Source organism: Filicampus tigris, chromosome 10 (genome assembly GCF_054856515.1).
Source record: "Filicampus tigris isolate MCC_2025a chromosome 10, RoL_Ftig_1.0, whole genome shotgun sequence".
Taxonomy (NCBI): Eukaryota; Metazoa; Chordata; class Actinopteri; order Syngnathiformes; family Syngnathidae; genus Filicampus; species Filicampus tigris.
In genome coordinates, this window is record NC_141226.1 from 17,042,965 (window position 1) to 17,064,130 (window position 21,166).

At 42.3% G+C, this 21,166-nt stretch overlaps 1 protein-coding gene across 2 annotated transcripts; it reads left to right on the forward strand.

Annotated features, from left to right (window-relative positions):
- The first annotated feature begins 2,626 nt into the window (after window positions 1-2,626).
- On the forward strand, window positions 2,627-20,005 carry dspa (desmoplakin a). 2 transcript variants are annotated; one of them, XM_086043862.1, is made up of 24 exons: window positions 2,627-3,049; window positions 4,150-4,234; window positions 4,418-4,536; window positions 4,613-4,760; window positions 7,138-7,263; window positions 7,385-7,444; window positions 7,533-7,700; window positions 7,778-7,882; window positions 8,103-8,198; window positions 8,312-8,437; window positions 8,586-8,744; window positions 8,978-9,132; window positions 9,447-9,573; window positions 9,661-9,847; window positions 9,944-10,134; window positions 10,774-10,955; window positions 11,052-11,190; window positions 12,173-12,366; window positions 12,461-12,623; window positions 12,707-12,790; window positions 12,913-13,020; window positions 13,202-13,300; window positions 13,378-15,192; window positions 16,279-20,005. In XM_086043862.1, the coding sequence occupies exons 1-24, from the start codon at window positions 2,763-2,765 to the stop codon at window positions 19,477-19,479; spliced, it is 8,124 nt and encodes a 2,707-aa protein (XP_085899988.1). In that variant the 5' UTR covers window positions 2,627-2,762; the 3' UTR covers window positions 19,480-20,005. The 2 variants fall into 2 exon arrangements, with proteins under 2 accessions (XP_085899988.1, XP_085899989.1); XM_086043863.1 differs by having other exon boundaries at window positions 2,628-3,049; window positions 13,378-13,875.
- Window positions 20,006-21,166: the final 1,161 nt, after the last annotated feature.

Consider the following 21,166-nt stretch of genomic DNA (forward strand, 5'->3'; position numbering starts at 1 on the left):
GAAAAAGAATCATGCTGTGGGAGGTTCAGCTTTCACTAGTGAGACTTTACATGGGAATTTCGTGATGTACACTTCAATTCCTGGCAACACAAATGCTGAAAAATGCAGCAAAGTTCACTGGCCTCGCTGCTGTTGTTCATTTCATGTTTGCCGGAGTTCTCATACGAGTTCAGTCAAGTTTATTTTGAAGCATTAAAAAAAAAAAAAAAAAAACACCTGAGCTCAGAGTGGAAAAAAATGTTGGGTGTGTCCCGGCCGGTGGGTGTGTTCAGACTGGCCTTTCCAGAAATGGTGGTTTATAACAGACTGTCATCATTTATTTGGAAATGGAGATTACGCCGGAGCTGAGACGAAATACATACACGCACTACACACACGTTGGAGGAAGGGGAGGGCAGAATTCCACCTCCGGGTGTTGGTTTTTGCTGAGAACGTACAGTCTGAGTTGACTTCGTATGCATGGCCAGGCCTCCCTTCTTTTCTTTCCCACACGTTTACGACGGGACGCTGCCGTTTGCAGTAGATCAGCAATTGTAAAGCCACAGGGCACATTGTCTGTTGCCGTCACTGCAGACATTTTATGGGGACAGGAGGGGCCTAAAACGCTCTCATGCGCAATCACAGATGCAAGTAAACTTTTCGACATCATTTTTTTGCGCTGATTTAGATTTTTCAACAATAATAATACAACAATAATGTTTAATATAGTCATGGGTGCACCTAAATTCCCTAGTAACGCTAGTATGACGGCATTTCAGTTGTGAGAGGATTTCAGGTGTGTGTGAGGTCATTTTGAATCACGTCCCAGGCAGCCCCTCGTACTATGCATGCATGCTCATGTTTATACACGCAAACGTGTGCAGAAATTGGTTACACTTTTAGTTGCATGCATGTAGACCCACCCTTACACTCCTCACTGGCTTCCACTGGGGCCACCACGCCTACCTGCATGTGGCTGCATGCAAACGGTGCAATTAGGCAGCGTGAGAGCGCACAGCCAGACGTAAGGGAAGGGCTGCTCGCAAGTGTCACTGGCTTTTTAACAGCCTCCACTTTCTCAAATGGACCTCCTCGCGGCCTCAAGAATGTTGAATGATGACACATACTTTATACAACAACCACTATCGTTTTTTGTTTTTTTTCCTGCACTGCTGCTGCTGCTTCTTTTAATTGGCGTCAATGGAAAAGTTACCACACAGGAAATTTGGGTTTGCATGAACTCTACATGACGTATAAAACTCAGAAATAAATCATCATGACTTTTGGAGCTCTCCAACCAAGTGAAAAACAAACAAATGCACAAACGTTTTCAAATGTGTTAAAATATGCATTTAGTGCAATAAAAAGACAAAGAACCCTCTTAATTCTGAGACCTGTTCCTAAGTCAAATTCCAAAGTTCAATTCCTTGTTCTATGGTTTTCATCATTATTTTCCTCTTTGTGTCAGTGAAAAAAAGCAGAATAGAAAAAGCATTAATGCATCGGTAGTATTGGTACGAGTCCATTTTTTATTAATCATGTTTTTCAGTACATTATAGTGCACAACACGTTTGCAAGATTTCTTGTCATTTTGTTGCCGAGGGAAAATCAGTAAAACAGAGGAGCATGCAGGGAGTATTAGTGACGATGACGCAACAGTTTTGGAGTAGCAGGATATTACATTTACATGGCCCTCTTCAAGAAATTTGCTTTATTTTGTTGGCTCCAAGAATGATTCACAAACTCTGAAAAACACAAACAGGTAAGGGAATTTTGGTTAGCTTGATCTGATTTAGTATTTATGTTGTTATTTTTTGTTCTCTCGAATTTAACTTGCAGCAAACGTCTGATTAGTGATGTGCCTTCTTGTCAGTACAAGCACTATGCAAGGTAATAAAAGGGGAAAACTACTTTGTGTACTAACAAGTCATAAGTACATTTCTAGGGAAGCATGTAGCATTCACTAGGGGAAAAAAAAACATTTTCTGTGTAATTTATTGATGGGGTTTGTTTTTTGGAATTTTTTTTGTTTCCTGTTTTTCTAGTATTTTTTGTTTATTATTTTGTATGTTTATTTTATTTGTGTTATTTTTTTTTACAATTATTCCAATTCCCCCCGTTTTTCAGAAAACTATAAAAAGAAAATAAATTACTAAAAAGAACCGAAACTAAAAACAAACAAACATAAAAACAAAGAGAAAAAACACAAAGCACCAAAAAAAAAGACCAGAAAAAAAGAGTTTTTAAATGCAATTCGCTTCCACATTCAGTCTAAGAAGTATTTAAATTAATTTCCCTACTTCACCGCTTTTCTTCTCACAAGTATAGTTAAAGGTGTCCTAAATCCTACTTATAGTGTGAGTTATTTTGTCACCTCTGATTTGAAAAAAAAAAAAGATTTGATAAAAATGTTTTGAACATATTCAAACGTGCATTTTGTGAACTAAAAGGAGTGCCCACTTGCAAATCCTTAACTTTACAAAGTTTTGGACGTGCAGTCAGCCATTCAGTAGAAATGTGAGTTCAGTCCTCTTCCTGTCAGCGAGAAAGCAAGAGTGAGGAGTGTTTCGCAAACACGCACGCACACACACACAGTCAAAGGTGTGGTTTCTTTGCGATCCAAAAGCGCGCAGCTTCCGCCTATTCACAGCAGACCAAACTCAGCGCACCAGGAGACGGCCACAGGGGGCAAAAGGGCGCACGGTCAGTCCGAAAAACACCAAAATTCTCTGGCTGATTTTTTTTTTACCCCCCCAAAAAATTGACCCCCCCCCCGTGCCGAGATGAGCATGTTCGGCGGCTCCACGTCCAGACTGGCGTCTATGGGCCAGCGGAGTAATTCCCGGCCGGACTTGTCGTCGTCAAGCTACACGAGAAACGACGTTTTCGTGTCTGGGAACGGCTTCCAAGGAGGGGACTACCAGATGGCGGACGGCGGCTACACGTACAAGACCACCTACTCCAGGTCCTCCATGCACGGCGGAGGAGGCACCGGCGGACGCAAAATGCAAGTTAGCATGGGAGCTGGCGGCGGCGGCGGCGGAGGTGGAGGTGGAGGTGGAGTGATAAGGTAAGTTCCTCCAGAATCACCTGCTGCTTTGGCTCAAACTCTATCAAGCATACTCAGTCCAAGGCACATTTATTTTTAAATGCTATCACTGCTATATAAGACTATTCCAATTACAATCTAGAGCAGACGTAGTAGTATAGTAATTTATATATGTATATATTAAAAAAAAGAATAGTCCCCGTGCCCGTGGGAAGTGTGCTGAATCAGCGTGTAAAAAAAAAATAATTATCGTAATGACTATGCGGTAATCTTGATTCCATGAAATCCTCTTGCTCAAGGTTCTGACCATAACAGAGGAAATGCTTGGAACGCCCCTCCCTAATTCCGCTCTTGGGTTATCTCACTCAGACCTTTGGACGATTAAAAACTGTAGTCTACTGCGTATTCATGTTTTATTAACGAAGCGTTTTATCAACAATTTTATTCTCTCTAGATATATTTTTATTCATACATTGAAAAAGTCAATCAAAGCTTCAAACTCTCATTATTTTGACACTTGTGATGATAACCATAGAACCTGATATGACACTCGAACCGGTTGTTCAGTACAATTTTTTTTCTTAATCCCAAGATTTCATGAAATTTAGCAAATGCATTCCCTTATTCACAGTTAATTCTTTTTAGTTCTTGATAGAGATGATAACACTGTTTATTTGTATTGTATTATTTTTATTTATACAGTGAAACATCCAAAGTGGTACTATTTGTAGTAAAAAAAAAAAAAAAAAGCCTAAAATAAATGTATGAAGGTTAAAATGTTATGCACATGGTACTTTTTTGTATAGTTAATAATACTTTAATACTATTTTGTACCGATTTTTCTTTCAATGGTTTGAGCCTTTACATCGTTTCCTATGGGAAATAAGTGTACGTGTGCTATACATAAGTTTCCCCACTTTTTATGATTTTTGTGCGGTGTACTGTCAGTTTTTTCCGAATGTAAAAATAGGTCTCTGCTCAATAAAGGTTAGGAAACAATGACACGGATTAATCGCTCAATAACCTCATAAAGTGAAAGCTATTGCAATTTGTCTTGCGAGCCATCTTAATGAAATCTGTCCTGTCAAGATGGGAATATTTATTGCTTTCTCGCATTACAGTGTGGAGGACATTCAGGAGAAAGTAATGCAACTGAAAGCTATGAGTCATGAGTACCTGCAAAGAGCAAAGATGATCCTGCAGACCGTAAGTACTCTCCTCGACATTAGTGCCTCAACTGCTAGAAATAAAGCACAAAGTAGATGAGTGGTTAGTTGTTGACTGCACAACACGGATAAAATGACTTGCTGACGTACCAATCTGATGAGGATAGTAGTGGCAAAAGCGGAGAATGCGACTCGCATTTATTCATTGCTGCTGTCGTGCCAGGGCGGCCCACCCGCAGAGGCCGAGAAGATGCTGATGATGGCGGCGGACCATATGGAGCTGTTGAGGACGTACGGCATGGACCTGCAGCAGATGCGCATATCTAACGACGTGTTCGCCAGGTAAGACAAAACAAGAAAACTTCTATGGGCACCAATTTGGACATTCTGCGTCATTCCTTTTATTTTAAATTGACAGTGTAAACCAGCTGGAGCACATGTATGGCGGTATCCAACAGCAACTAATGAGCACCATGACCATCAAACGGAATACGGCCGGCAGTTTGGGCGCCGCCGAAGGAGGAAGGCTCTTTAAAGACGCCATGGCCTGGATTAGTCAGCAGAAGGTAAGACATCAATAGGTTTTTAGATGTTTGGAATGCAAACTTTTGGAAATGAAGTATTAGTTCCTCTTTAACTATGTGAACGCCATTGACGTGAAATGTCATCAACGGGAATCTTAAGAATCTCAAGCAATTGTCGTCCACTATATTTTTTTAATGGGAAATGGTGAAGAAAAATCTTGGCCAACTCTAGTTTGATCAATAAGATGGTAAAGTAAAAAAAAAGAAAAGAACAACAAACAAAAGAGACAAAAGGAGAGAACTCAAATTTAGAAGTAGAAGCGTGACACATTTATACACACACACACAAATGCATTGCACCATGCACGCACACACTACTAAATACTACTACAACTACTATTGGTAAATTTGTATATTTGTAAATATATTTTTTTCTGTGTTTACATAGTCATCAAACACTATATTGTGTAAGCCTTGAATTCTCTAAATTGGTTGGCACTCAATAGGTTCTCTTATTTTGCAAATGGCTGGCACTGAAAGAGTTCATGTACAGATAATGGTCGACTGTTCGGAATTGTTCATTAGTGATTGAAAACATAGTGCCCTATGTAATTGCGACCACTAGAGGCGCTGTTGATGCACCACTCTAAACTATAGAAGAAGAACATGATGCCACTTACGGGACGATGAGTTGTTCTACATCCACGCTAGGCTAACTTTCAATTTTGCAACAGTGTTAATTAACCATTAAACACAAACGAAAGGGCTGTCAACACCCCCAGCACTTGCCCGGGAAAGGTGAGAAAAAATATATGAATGAATAAATAAGTAGAGGGACCAGTACGAACACATTTTAATTCAAAATTAACTATTAAATTTAAAAAAAAAACAACATCAGCAAATTCCAGTTAGCCTGTACACTTCTACTCTCCTAGCACAACAAGATCTAGCTATGAGTGCCAAGCTTGTGGTAGACTTTTAAAAATACATATAATTTCATATTTATTTGATTTATTTAACCCTTTATTTTCTCCAGATAATTGACAACAGATACTCATTTGCAATGCCAACCAGGCAACAGACAGCAGAGTAAAAGTAACCCTAACCCTAAAACAAAAATAATAGGCAACAAATTGTATGATGTGGTATCATTTAATTTGGTGATGTGCTGTGATCATGTTTGTATGATTAAACATTATTGGGGTTTTTTTTCAATTTTTATTTATTTTTTACTTTTTTGTGGGTATGTGGTGAGGGCGTGCACTATAAGATGTTAAAAGGAGTGCACAACATTTAACGTGGCGTTGTTGCAACACGTCGGTCACATTCAAAGTTGCTCAAGCTGCGTGGATAATTGCATGCACAAGCCTAGGAGGTGGAGAAGCGGGGTGTGCACTCTCCCTATCGCTCCCTCTGACCTGATGGTAACTGAAACCATCTTGACACACTGCCAAAACCTGATCCGCCGGTGAACCGGGCCGAGGAGTGAAACATTGACGTGGGAAGGGGAATATGGCGGGTCAGTTTGGAGGGAGCGAAGCTACGTGTACGGAGGGGGAGGCCGAAAAAGAACAGTAACCGGGTGTGAATTCTGACACTTATCAGACAGATGTTGTAAGGACGGGGCAGGTCGACATGCTTATGGGAAAACGCCCCCCTGACCGCTCTAAACTCCGCCGTCAAAACCTCACCTCCATAATGCCGGTTGTTAACATAACACCTGATGTGATCTGACTGCTTTTTACTCTAAATTTTAGTGGTGCTGGTGAAAGAGGCCGTCATGTGTGGCTTCAGCCCAGTAAGCATGGAAGAAGGGAGTGGCGTGTGAACAAAGACTCGAAAGAGAAGAGAGAGTGAAAAAAAATGGGAGTAAAGTGCAGGGACAGGCAGAGGTTGTTCTTATCAAAAGACCAGAGCCGAACAAAGAGGGGCATAGTTGGAATAGTTTCCTGCTTGTAACTGGACATTAGATGGGCATAGTTTGCCACCTAGAGGACAAAGAGGAGAATGCTACAGACCTCAATCCATGGCTCTGTAAAAACATTTCATGACATATAGATACATTCAATATATTGAGCGGTTGAATATTCCTTTTGACTTGGAAGAAGAATAATATGCAACATTTGTTTTAGTTATCTTTATTTATTTTTCTTTCATTTGTTATTACAATTAGTTATCGGTTTTGATATGCAATTCCCTCCCCCCCTTTCTCCCTAATTTGTTGACAACCATGTGTGTGGGGGTGTGCGTGTGTGTGTGGTTATATGACCTTTGGGTTGGGATAAGAGTGGGTTGGTGGACATAATCATATCCTTTAAAATATGACTTCCAAATTCACTGTATGTTGGGTTTTGTTTGAAAAAAAACGTTTCATATATTACGTTGGAAAAAAAATATATATTTATTCTTAAACTTGCAGCGCATGATTCAGACGGCACCATGGGGGGACGACTCGGCCACCATTGAGAAACAAATCATGAGCCACAACAAATTCCACAGCACTATTCAAAGGAGCCAGGAAGTAGACCGTGCCCGGGACGAGCTGGTTCGTAGCTTCTCCTCCACTTCACTCTACTGTGTCCTTTTGTGTGTGTGTCTTTTGAAGCTCCTCTTAACTGAGGTCATGTGTAACAATAAAAAGTCAATGAAAAAGGACTTGTCTTTAGGGAATGAGGGGTGACAAGTCCAACCTTTACATCATGGAACAAGAATGGGACAGTCTGCAGGTAGAAATTTTTTTTTTTTTTTTTTAAAGCAAGGCGCTAGGACTTTTTTTTAATTAATTAAATTGATTTACTGTGCGTTTAATCACAGAAAATGTCACACAACCGTGTGAATCAACTGCGTGAGCTGCAAAGCATCATTGAGGAAATCTCCCGTGCGATCATGTGGGTGAACGAGAAGGAGGAGGAGGAGCTGGTCTTCGACTGGGGGGACAAAAACATTGAGCATTACATCCCCAAGAAGCAAGAGAGCTACTCTGTAAGCTTGCGCTCTTCCTGCTTCCCCTCCTTGGTGGACCATTGGCGTATTTCACCTTCATCCTCTTCTTCACGCAGAGGCTGATGAAAGATCTGGAGGAGAAGGAGAAGGAGCTGAACAAGCTCAAGGTGAAAGCGGACGGCCTCCTGAGCAACAACCATCCAGCCTCGGATAAGATTGAAGTGAGTTTTTCAGTTTTACGGGTCTCTCTGTACTTTCTTTAATGTGTGGGGTAGTGGGGCACTGCCGAGTAAAGAGCATTGCAGCGCATATGACAAGAGTATGACGTGTTTTATTTAATTGGGGTACAAAATATGCATAGCAATTGTCATTTTGTCTGTTGTCAGTGTATGCCATGCTGGATCCTGTCGATAGATGATTTATGTATGTCTATGCCCTCAGGCCTACATGGACACCTTACAGACCCAGTGGAGTTGGCTTCTCCAGATCACCAAGTGCATTCACATTCACTTGAAAGAGAATGCAGCCTACAGCCAAGTAAGTGCTCATTAGTGCTGCCTTGAAATAGTCCCTGATTCGGTTCATCGTATATATGGCGAAACCTGACCATTCGTATTTTTTTTTTTTTTTTTTTTAAATCTCCTGCTTAGTTTTTCAAGGAGGCAAATGAGACCTACGAGAAGCTTAAAAAGGACCGTGACAACATCCAGACCAAGTTCACGTGCAACAAGAACACCCCACTGGAAAACCTTGTGGAGCTCCTGAAACACCTGGAGGTACTCATATGCTAATGTGGAATTCCCTACAATCTATAGGACAAATTCCACGTTAAAACAAATTGATTTTGAATATCTGAGTCTCTCGTTTTTGTGTGTTTCATTTGTATTGTTTTGGTGAACTGAATGCACTTTTCCCTGTCTACAGAAAGAGAAGGAGCGCATCATGGAGAATAAGAGACAGGTTCAAAGTCTGGTCAACAAGTCCAAGACTATTGTGAGGCTGAAACCGCGTAACCCAGAGGAGCCGACGGCAACCAACAACCCCATCATGGTCCAGGCATTGTGTGACTTCAAGCAGGACCAGGTGGGTCCTCAAAGAGCAATGAACTATATTTGATCACTTAAGTGACTGTTCAACACAATTCCATTCGACACAATCACTAAATATTGAGTGCAGAAAATGACGAGTATTTCCGTCATTATGGAATTGTATGACAGAATAATGTGGAAAGCCCTCATCGAGACCTTTAATTTGAGGTGTGACTCGATGTGGTTTGTTGTAAATTATTTTTGGGGTTTTCATGTTTTTTCTTTTAGAAAGGGATCCTCAAAGGGAATGAGGGCATACTGAAAGACAACACACAGCGCAGCAAGTGGCTCGTGACTGGACCAGGAGGTCTGGACATGTTGATTCCCTCCGTGTGTCTGCTGATCCCCCCGCCAAACCCCCTCAGCATCGGCCTCGCCAACAAGTAAGAGGAGTATCGAACAAATACACAATGAAACATACAGTTCTTACCATCCAAACAATACGTCACATGACCAAACACAGAAAACATGTGAGCTTGTGACGTTGGCAAGCTGAGCCCGTAGGCAGTGTGACATCACATTTCAGTCGCCAGCAGGTGTCAGTCAGTACAAGGCAAAAAGGCAGCCCCCTGAGAGCACAGAACATATGATTGAAAAAAAAAAAAAAATCGGACTTGCCTTCCGCTTTAAAAGCGCGCGTTTCCTGCTTTGGAATTGTCGTGTCTGTGCTTATGCTTCAAACTTGCTTGTTCCCCAGGAATGAGCAATATTATGAGGCCATCCTGGCCATCTGGAATCAGCTGTATATTAACATCAAGAGCCTCATCTCGTGGCAGTACTGCCTGAAAGACATCAACTACATCAACTCTCTCACATTCTCCATGGTAACGTATTACACTACAACCTCTTTGACTCCACTCGAATAATTAGCCAGATTGTGCTCAACTCCTGTGTGGTCGTTTGCATGGTAGATATCGAAAATGCGTCCCGAGGAGTACCGCAGCATCATCAAAAGACTGGAGACCCATTATCAAGAGTTCCTGCGCACCAGTCAAGGTTGTGACCTTTTCGGGGAAGAGGATAAAGTCGCCATCCAGAGCCACTTTGATAAAGCCCAGAACCATTATGATACTCTGGTTATCCAGCTGACCGGCTACAGTGAGTTGTCTGGTTCTCCATCATTGACCTAGTGCTTGATTTGCTTTCAACTACCAAGTGATTTATTTTCTTTCTTTTTTTTTTTTGCATTTGAAGAGGAAGATACCAAACAGGAGGCCAAACCTGCGCCTCCCAAAATCCAGGCCCTCAGCATCACACTGCTCAGCAGTCTGCAGGAGCTCCGGCGGAGGCTGGAGCTGGCCGAGTCCGGACTTACCGGCCATCTGCACATTTGCTTGGGGGAAAACAGCCTCCAAGAGTGCTTAGTGCACATTGAAAAACTGCAGGTATGGCACTTATCACTTTGTAAGTAAATGACAAGAACTTGAAGATGCTGGAGCAGCGCAGTAGCCATGTGCTGAGCATTTTTGCCTCACAGTTTTGGTTTGGATCTCGGGTCCGGCCCTCCTCTATGGAGTTTGTATGTTCTCCTTGTGCTTGTGTGGCTTTTCCCAGGAAATGGCAGAACATTTGTACCGATATTCCAATTATATATACGGTACAGTAAATAAACACATATTCATGTTTGGGCATTTGCAAATTCCCCTATTCGCTGAGTTTTGTGCTCACACTAAGCTTTGCTTAGCCCTCAAGTTATGGCATCTTGATGCCAAGGAACTTTGTCCAAGTGAGTTGAGGAGCTTAATTTAGACAATGGTAGTGCTTTGACGCCACCTCAGTGGCAAGGAACTATGATGAATTGAGTTGAGGACTTTCATTTAGACAAAACGAGTGCTTTCCTGCTATCGTGTGCCAGCCATAGGCTACAGACTCTTAACATGTCCACAGTTGTGAGTGCAAATGTGAACGCTTGTTTGTCTATATGTTCCGTGCAATTGCCTGACGGCCATTCTTGAGTTGTGCTCTGCGGCTCTAAGCTCCACGGCAATGCTCGATTTAATGTGTCGTACAATGTTGATGTCCAGACTGTCCACCAAGATCTGGACTACATTCACGACGAATACCTGCGCCTAAGAGAGAAGATTCTAAAGCAGCTCGAAGGGATCCCTCCTGACTCAGAGCAAGCTAAGTTCCTGCGCTCAGAGCTGGAAATCATCAGCCAGAAACTGGGGGGTCTGCAGGGTCTCTACTCAGCTTATATCCAGAGGTACGCTTTCGTTCTGGAAAAGAAATACAACAACAAACACAACAAAAAGTACACATTCACTTCAATCCTGTTTAAACGTCACATGATTGCCAACAGACTTTCTGCGCTGAAGTCCTTGCTCGAGACTCTTCTGCAGGTTGAAGACGTTGTCAAAGTCCACGAGGCCCGCCTAACGGAAAAAGAAACTACCTCCCTGGACCCGCGAGAGCTGGACAACTACCAGAGCACTCTGAAGGTTTTTACACATTTTGATTTCCTGTCATTCATTGACTATAGGAGAAAATGAACGCTCAATTAGTACGATATTTGTTATTGTTTTTTGAAGGGGCCTCACCGTGAATCTTACTGAGCAGAATAATGCTGTCATAAAGTGGATATACTGTAGCTCAGCTTTCATGTAGTCTAGATCAGTGTTTCCCATCCTTTGATTGAGTCAAGGCACATATTTTGCATTTGAAAAATCTCACGGCACACCACTAAACAAAAAAATGTCACAAAATGTAAATACAGCACTATGAGCTTGTTTTTATTTACTCAGTAGGGAATCCGGACCTGTTTAGTTCAACACAAAGTTGTATGAATGACAACAGATTGCTACACAGGTTTGCCTGTCACACAAGCTCACCTTGCAGCGTTACAAGAACTATATAAAATTAAGTATTACACGATGAGCAATAAAATACAACACTCGTCTAAAACACAAGTTAGTATGAAACAATAATAGCTTTTTCCTTTAGCCCTCTGCTGGCACATGCCTCATTTTGGCTCCATTGCTCCAAGACCGGTTAATCAACAATCAATTTCACACAACGAACATAATTCTTAACAATCAATTAATCGTTCACTATGCCTACTATTCACTAGCAATGTAATGGCACTTTGTTACATCGAACGTGCTACAACAGCCAAACAGGAGCAGGAGGAATTCTAATAAAAATGCACCATCTGGAAAGCAGAATTGGACATAGCCCAATAAATTCTAAGAGGAAGGCAAAAAGGAAAATGTGTGCTGTGTCACAGGTGGTTTGCATATTGAATATTAGTGAAGCGTTGTGAAATTAGTTATAAAACATGTATCTTTTTGAATATTCTGTTGGATTTTTTTCAAACATGAATTTTGTTTGCCTATGTCATGTAGTTACTCAGATAATGATATTTCAAATGACGTCAGTTTTTTTTTCTTTTTTTTTTGCTCCACCCTTTATTGTCTCCTAAAGCAAATGAAGATCGAGCTAGACCACAAAAAAGATTTGCTGACCGCGATGGAGTCGGAGCTGGCCAAAGCAGTTCAGTGGAACGGTCAAGTCTCAGAGTCCTTCCACAGGTGCGACGTGGACTTGTCCAAATATGCAGAACTGGTGGGTCAACTGTCTGACCGTTGGCGCCGCATCCAAACCCAAATTGACACCCGGTTAGTACACCTCTGCAGTTTGTTCTTGTTTGTCTTGTAACGAGACTCAAAAATATCCCTTCATCCTTCCTCCTCCCACGCTTTCCTCTTTCAGATTGTGGGACCTGGAGAAGCATGAAAAGCAGCTGAAAAATTACCAGCAGAGCAGCACTTCCATGGATCAGTGGATAAACAATGCCCGGAAGCGCCAGGACGGCCTACAGAATGTTAAGCTCACTAACATCCAGATGGTCTTGGACTACCTCAACCAGCAGAAGGCATGTTTCCACCCCTGCTTCCTTGTTTACATATACAGTACCCAAAATGCGAAAGTTTAATTTAACTAACAACTCCTACATAGATACTTCACGGCGAAATTAAAGGAAAGAAGGAAAAGGTTGAGGATGTCCACAAAGTTGCAGACACCTGCGCTGCTTCCATTAAGGTTGGTCGGGCTTCAAATGTGTGCGCTTAAAAACAAAAACATATTGGTAGGCTACCACACGCGCCCATGCTACTAAATAAATAATCGTCCCCTCCTCTTCTGACTGTATGTTGTGTTTTCAGGACTATGAGTTGCAGCTGGCTTCCTACAGTTCCGGCCTGGAAACGCTCCTTAATATTCCAATCAAGAGAACCATGCTGAAGTCCCCCGCTACTCTTATTAGACAAGAGGTATGAATGTTTTTATAGTTGTTAAGTCACTACACTCACTGGTCGCTTCATTAAGTACACTTCCATAAAATGATGAAATCCCACACAATAGTTGTGTCATAAATCTGGCTTAAGAACCTGAAAATAGGTGTCTAGTTTATTACTACTGGAACGTTAATTCTGGACTTCTGCCTCCCATCAGGCGTCTGACCTCCAGTCCCACTACATCGAGCTTCTCACTCGCTCAGGTGACTACTACAAGTTTCTCGGGGAGTTGCTGAAGAACATGGAAGAACTGAAGGTAACTTTCCGTGCTATTTAGTATGTTCAACGGAAGGTAAATCATCAAAGCAATCTAAAATCCTTTTCTATGTTCAGATTAGGAACACCAAGATTGAGCTGTTGGAGGAGGAAATTAGGCGCCTCAAGGAACAGCTTGGGGATTCTGGCGGGAAAAATAAGTCTCTGGAAGATGCCTTGGCCCGCCTCAAGCTGGATCTCAGCCAGTCAAAGGACCAGCTCATTTCTCTGGAGGAAGTGAAGAGAACCACATCCATTCAAGTATCTGCTGCCAAGGAGAGCCTGGACAGTACCCAAAGCCAGATTCAAGAGCTGACTGACCAACTCAACCGCCTTAAGTACCAACTGGAGGAAGAAAAGAGGAAAAAACGGCTGGCCGAAGAGCGCTACACCAGCCAGCAAGAAGAATACGAGGCGGCTGTTCGCCGCAGGCAGAAGGAGCTGGATGAGCTTAACTGGCTCAAGATTGACTTGGAAAAGACTGTCAAGGACAAGGAACGTGAGCTTGAGAGGCTGAAGATACTTCTGGAGGAGGAGGCGACACGTCGCCGCAATGCCGAGTCAGATATTTCAAAGGTAAGAACACAGTGCACCCAGGAGATCAATCAACTTAAGCAAACGTACGAGACCCAGATCCACGTCACCAAGACCACTGTCCTGAAAGCGTCGCAGCAGAAGGAAGAGGACTCAGCCGAGCTGAGGCGGCAGTTCGATCAGCTCACCGGAGAGAAGAGAGATCTCGAAGATGAGCTCCGTAGACTCAAACTCTCCATTGCCCACGCCGAAGAGCAAAAAAACAGAGCGGAGTTGGAGACTAACCAGCAGAGGACATCGTTGACCAAAGAGACAAGGATGCGGAGTGAGCTGGAGGTGCAAATCAGAAAGTTCACGCAGCAGAGAGATGACGATGAGCTCAAACTAAAGGAGGCGAATAAAAATATTCAAGAAAAAGGCCGGCACATCACTATGCTTACACATGATCTAGAAGAAGAACGGAAGAAGCGGAGGGCCTTGGAATTGGAAATCAATCACCTGCAACAATCGGAGGCAGAGCTAAAGGCGAACAACGCCTCCTCTCTGCAGACAATTAACAAGCTTAAATTGTCTGAGAAGGATATTCACATCACCCGAGTGGAGCTGGAGAAGCAGACCATGGACCGGAACAAGGCCGAGCAAAGTGCCGCGAGGCTTCAGAGCCGTATCCGGGAACTGCAAAGCTCTTTGGATGCCATGGGAGCTGAGGTGGAGAAGCAAAAGAAGGCAACCCAAGAGGAGTTCACACGCAGAAAGAGGCTGGAGTCGGAGCTAGAGAGGGTGACTCAAACATGCAAAGAGTACACCACTACGATCACTAGCCTCAAGTCGATTCAGGTCGAGGCTTCAAACACCGAAAGGAAGTACGGGCAGGATCTCAGAGCTCTTCAGGAGGCTCTGGATAAGAGCCTCAGGGAGCACAAACTCACCAAAGATGAACTGGCAGCCATGATCGCCGAGCTGAAGACGGTGAAACAGAGGCTCCACCAGGATCAGCTGCAGATTGTGGAGTTCAACCAGCGAAATGAAAGTCTGTACAAAACCATTGATGACAAAAGCCGCCACCTCAACGAATGCACCATTGAAATAGAACGTCTGAAGACTCAGGCTCAGAACCTGGCAAAGGAGAGACTGAGGTTCGAGGAGGAGCTGAGGGTCCTTAGGCAGGAGAGGGATGAGTTGAGGATTAGCAGGGACACTGTTGATGGGGAATGTGCATCTCAGATTTCAGCCTTGCATGTCCAACTTCAGAGTAGCAACAAGAGGACAGCGGAGCTCCAGGCTCTCATCAACGACCTGACCAAGGAGAGAGAAAAGCTTATGGTCGAAATAGACAAATTCCAAAAGCAGTCCTTTGAGGTATTTTTGATTGTACTGAAGGATCGTCTCTGCATAATCCCACAATTTTTCTCTAATTTTCATCTTTTGCATGAACAATTATGGAGTCTTAAGCCTGATCTCAAAGCATTTATGTAACATTACCAAAGACGAGATGGTGTACTAAGAAATTTCTGCTATTACGCTGCTATTATGTGCTTTTAACTGTAACCAACCACAAAATGCGACTCAAATTATCACTGTATACTAATTGCATATGCATGGTTACATTGTTACAGTGGACCCTCTGAACCCAACCATAACCCATTCCAGGAGTTTGTTCATTTTGTTCATTTTCCCTAGAGGAAAAATTGAAATTGAATTAATGAGAATGATCTAGAATGTTGATCGATGTATGAAGTCGCTTGCAGTGGCTGCCAGAGCTCAAATTTGAGAATAAACAAACATGCAGTTTCCGAACAGACATTAGTTCATCTGTTGGCAAATAACGCATACAGATGGACCGGTTCACATCTTCTCTCCCGTTTAGTCCTCTCTCATGCTTCACTTTACTTTAGCACGAGCTCTCGTTGCCTCTCTATATCTCTTCTGGGATGGAGAAAGAGACGACGGCCGGTTCCATGCAGGGGGGGCCTCATGTTTGCTGCTCCTTGCGGTTGTAGCATTGTAAACGGACGACGGAAGTCCAATAGCGCCGATATTCTCCATTAACTCATTCACTGCCAGACATTTTCAGACCCTCTTTTACCCTAACGTTTGAAAAAAATAGATGGGATTGAATTGTTGTACTGTGAAAAGACAAAAAAATACGTCCATGGCAATGAATGACTTAAAAAGAAATGAATCAAAAAAACATGACATGCATTCAGATGAGTTTTTGTTCTCATTTTCTTAATTGTATTTGGATATTCTTGTAAAAGTTTATACACGCGTAAAAGGAACTGTATTTTATTTTATTATTATGTTTTACTTACAATTTTACGTTGAATCAATAAATCTCAGAGTTCAGAGAGTCCACTGTACATGCAGCTCACGTAGCTTCTTGTTTTTTTTTTGGGCAACCTGCCTTTGCATGTTTTAATCTTGTGTTTGCTCATTTCTCTACAGACATCTATCATGGTGCACGAGTCTCAAAGCAAGTACAGTGAGGTGCTGCTGGAGAGGGATGATTTGCTTTCAAAACTTAAATTGCTGGACCAGGACAAACACCGTCAGAAGCGCCTTGAAGATGAACTGGCCCGTATCAAACACTCCCTGGAGACTGAGCTTCGCAACAAGCAGCGCTTAATTGAAGAGAAAAATACCACTCTCAAGGATTTCACCCTTTTGAAGAGCCAGTACGAGCTGAAGGAGAGCCAGCTCAGGCAGTGGGAGTCGGACAGGTCCAAGACAGATCAAGATAGGTTGAGTCTAAAGAATGAGATTGAGAGGTTGATGAGAGAGCTTCGAAGTGTTGAGGAACGATACAAGAGCAGGTTGTTGAGCTCTGAGAAGGAGGTGACAGAGCTGGCTCTCAAGAGAGATGCACTGCAGAGAGAGATAGAGAGGTTGCAGAGAAGGCCGAGCACGTTGAGCAGACAGACCCAGACGGATATGAAGGTCGCAACAATTGACCCTTCAAAACTTGTATTTGATGGGGTGCGTCGTAAGGTCACAGCCCACCAGCTTTGTGACTGTGGTATAATCAGCAAGGCGACTCTAGAACTGCTGCTGCAGGGGAAAAAGACAGTGGACGAGGTCGCCGTTGAAATCCAAGTGAATCTAAAAGGTACGGGCGTTATTGCCGGAATGATGACAGGTTCTCAAGGGAAAATGCCGTTCACTGAAGCCAAAAATAAAAACCTCCTGAGCGCAGAGAGTGCACTTATGTTGTTAGAGGCTCAAGCTGCAACAGGCTACGTAACAGACCCTGCTTTTAATGACAAGATGCCCGTGGACACTGCTTGCTCCAGGGGGCTGGTGGACACAGAAGACAGGGATGTCTTGGTGAAAGCCGAAGCTGCGAGTGTTGGTTTCAAAGATCCTTACTCGGGTAAATTGCTTTCTGTGGGCCAGGCTTGCAAACAAGGCCGAATCGACAAGGAGACAGCGCTCCGTTTGCTGCAGGCTCAGGAGTCTGTTGGGGGGATATTGGACCCCGTTCTGAGTGTGTTCCTGCCAAAGGATTTGGCCCTGGATCGCAAACTTATTGATGAGGACCTCTACAGGGCTTTGAACAGAAGACCTGCCTGCTACCTGGATCCAACAACGGGAGAAAAGACAAGCTATAGTGACCTTAGAAGGAAATGTATGGTGGAACCTGTTCATGGTTTACTCTTGCTTCATGGCGCAGAAAAACCCATGACAGTAAAAGGGCTCCGTGGACAAGTCTCTGTAACAGAGCTTGTCAATTCTGAATTGCTTGATGAAACTGATTTGCAAAAGCTTAGAGAAGGGCAGCTCACCAGCAAAGATATTGAAGATAAACTAAGGTCTTACCTCTACGGATCAACCTGTATTGCAGGGATCTATGATGAGGTCAATGACAGAATATGGCCCATTTATCAGGCGATGCAGGAAGGTCTGCTTATGCGGGGAACCACCTTAGAGCTTCTTGAAGCTCAAGCGGCATCCGGCTTCATTGTTGACCCAGTAAACAATATCTTCTTGACAGTAGAGGAGGCCACAATGAGAGGCCTGGTAGGGAAAGAATTTAAGAATAAGTTGCTATCTGCAGAAAGGGCAGTAACTGGATACACCGACCCTGCCACAGGAAAGACCATCTCCCTCTTCCAGGCCATTGACAAAGATCTTATTGAGAAAGGCCATGGAATCCGTCTGCTTGAGGCTCAGATTGCCAGCGGTGGGATCATTGACCCGAAAGAGAGCCATCGTATTGATGTTGCTGTGGCTTATAAACGAGGATATTTTGATGAGGAGATGAATGATATCCTATCTTATGAAGGGGATGACACAAAAGGGTTCTTTGACCCAAACACAAAGGAGAACCTAACATATCTTCAGCTAAAAGAGAGGTGCATCACGGATGCCAAGACCGGCCTAGTACTGCTGCCGCTTAAAGACAAGAAAAAAGCCCAGGTTTTACATGAGAGCCGAAGTAATGTTCTCCGCAAGAGGCGGGTGGTGATTGTTGACCCAGACACTAATCTGGAGATGTCAGTGAGAGAGGCCTATCACCGTGAGTTAATCGACTATGACACCTTTCTGGACTTGTCAGAACAGGAGTGTGAGTGGGAAGAAATCACTATCAAAGGGTCAGATGGCTCGACACGCTTGGTGATAGTAGACAGAAAGACAGGGACCCAGTACGACATTCAGGACTGCATGGAGCGCGGTATTATTGACCAGAAATCCCTAGATCAGTATCGGTCTGGAAAATTGACCTTGACACAGTTTGCTGATCACATTTCCAGCAGGAGCACCGGCACGGAGATGTCAATCACAGCCAGCAGTGCTGACGACGTGATTACCTGCAGTAGTCCAACCCAGGCTGCACCGTCCTCTCCGACCGTTCGTAAACGCTTCAACAGTATTTCCATTACAGTCTCTCCCCCAGAGCTGTTTGATGACCATAGCCCGGTGGGAGCCATATTTGACACAGAAACATTGGAGAAGATAACCATTCCTGAAGCTCACAGAAGAGGAATAGTGGATACCATCTCAGCACAGAGACTCTTAGAGGCCCAGGCAAGCACCGGAGGAATTATCAACCCTGCAAATGGGCAGAGACTAACACTGCAGGACGCTGTCCATCAGTGTATCATTGATGAAGTGATGGCCAATAAGCTGAAGGCCGCACAGAAAGCTTACCTTGGTTTTGAGGACGTGAAGACTAAGAGAAAGATGTCCGCAGCAGAGGCCGTGAAGGAGACATGGCTACCTTACGAGGCCGGGCAGAGGTTCCTGGAATTTCAGTACTTGACTGGAGGCCTGATAGAGCCCGGCACTGGAAAACGCATTACCATTGAGGAGGCCATCCGGAAAGGTTGGCTTGATGGCCTAGGGGCACAGAAACTTCAGGATACCCGCAACTATCCGAAAAACCTGACCTGTCCCAAGACCAAGCTGAAGATCTCTTACAAGGAAGCCATGGATAGCTGCATGGTGGAAGAGAGCAACGGTATGAAGATGCTGCAGGCCTCGTCGGTGTCATCAAAGGGACTCAGCAGCCCTTACAATGTCTCCAACCCAGGATCTCGGTCTGGGTCCAGGTCTGGCTCCAGAAGTGGGTCACGGAGAGGCAGTGTGGATTATTCGTCTGTGTGCTCTTATAGCTTCTCCTCCAACAGCACAAGTGCCAACTATTAATTCAACATTTTAGTGCACAGAGGAGATTAAAAGAATAACTTGTCATTACTAGAAATATAGATTTTTAATAACTATTTTACAGTTTAACATTTTTAACGTTTTTTTTCTGGCATATATGAGGATTTGGGATGCTTAAGAATTGAATATGAATTTGTGTTTGGATGAGTGTTTGGATCTGGTGTTTGTTTTTTGTTTTTTTTAAACTCATGCTTACTATAATTCACAGCCTTGCATAAATGAATATATTCATAACAACTCAATTTATTATAACTTTTTTTAAAGAGTGCAGTCTTTTATTTGAAAACGCTTGTTCAACATAGTTTCTGTACTTCTTGCCATTTTTTGATAACTGTTTTAGCTTGACTTTTGATGTGTTTTATTCTTAAGCAGGGGGGAAAAAAAGCTCCATTTAAATGCATTATGCATTTGAACACTGACTTGGTAAAGTACTGACCAGCTGTAAAAATACTACTGCTACTTAAAATGACTTTAAAATGATTGAAAGAAAATAAAGGCTTTATTTCCATTTTTTGATTCAGTGTTGTGTATTAATTTACTTACTGGTGAGGCTAAGCAGAGTGGATGATGGATGGATGGAGGATGGATGGATATTTGTGGAGTAAAAGCTAACATTTACAGGCGAGTAGTATTGATTCCTACCAAAGGGTGGCGCCAATTTTCAATTTAAAAATAATAATTTCAACGTTTTCAGCGAGTGCAAGCAAAAGAATTAAAAAAAAACAAACCACAATCGGTTGTACTAAAGTCTAAATGTGTTTTCAAATAATTCGATTAATAATTATAATTACATTTTTTTTAAAAACTCAATGCAAATGTATTAAATGTAAAACTTGCTCAAACTCATCATACAGGTACATCTCAATAAATTAGAAGATAATGGCGAACGTAATTTACCTCTGTGGTATAATCCCAAAAGTGAAACTCTATTTAAATTCACTATACACCGATTGAAATAGTTCATGATTTTTTTAATTTATTTATGCTATTCTATTTGATCAAATTCTTCAAGTAATTATTGTTGGACAACGAAACTTGAAGGAACATTTTTGTAAGTCACTGAATACTTTTATTCATTGCAAAGAAAAATGGGAATATATAAAATATAGAATTATTTGACTAATTTAATGCAATATTGAGAAATATTTGACAATCCTTGACAATTATTATTGTTATTATTATTATTATTATTACTATTATTATATTATTATTATTGTTATTATATCATATAAAAATACATGAAGCCAAAGTAGACATGTTGAAAACATATTAATGTTAATTTACAACTACACTTAAACATCAAATAACTTGCTCAAATTCTTATTTGTTGATTACAGATTAACATTCAAAATGAGAACAAAATAAGACATACTTTGCAGCTTTTCAAACAAGTCAATATGATCAAATTCAGTCAATGACGTTCATCTTCTAATTATTAATTGAACATAGAATTATTTAACTACCGGTATACTCAGACCTTTTTCATATAGTATTATTTTGTATGATGATAATAATGAGATAATAATAACATACCGTATAGAAGTAGTCTACAATTAAACTTAGACGATGACAATATTAATTGGTTAGAAAGAATATTATGGATAAAGACAAGTGTTAAAGGAGTGTGCTAGAGGGCGCACTATCATTCATAAATTCATTTCTTTCCTCG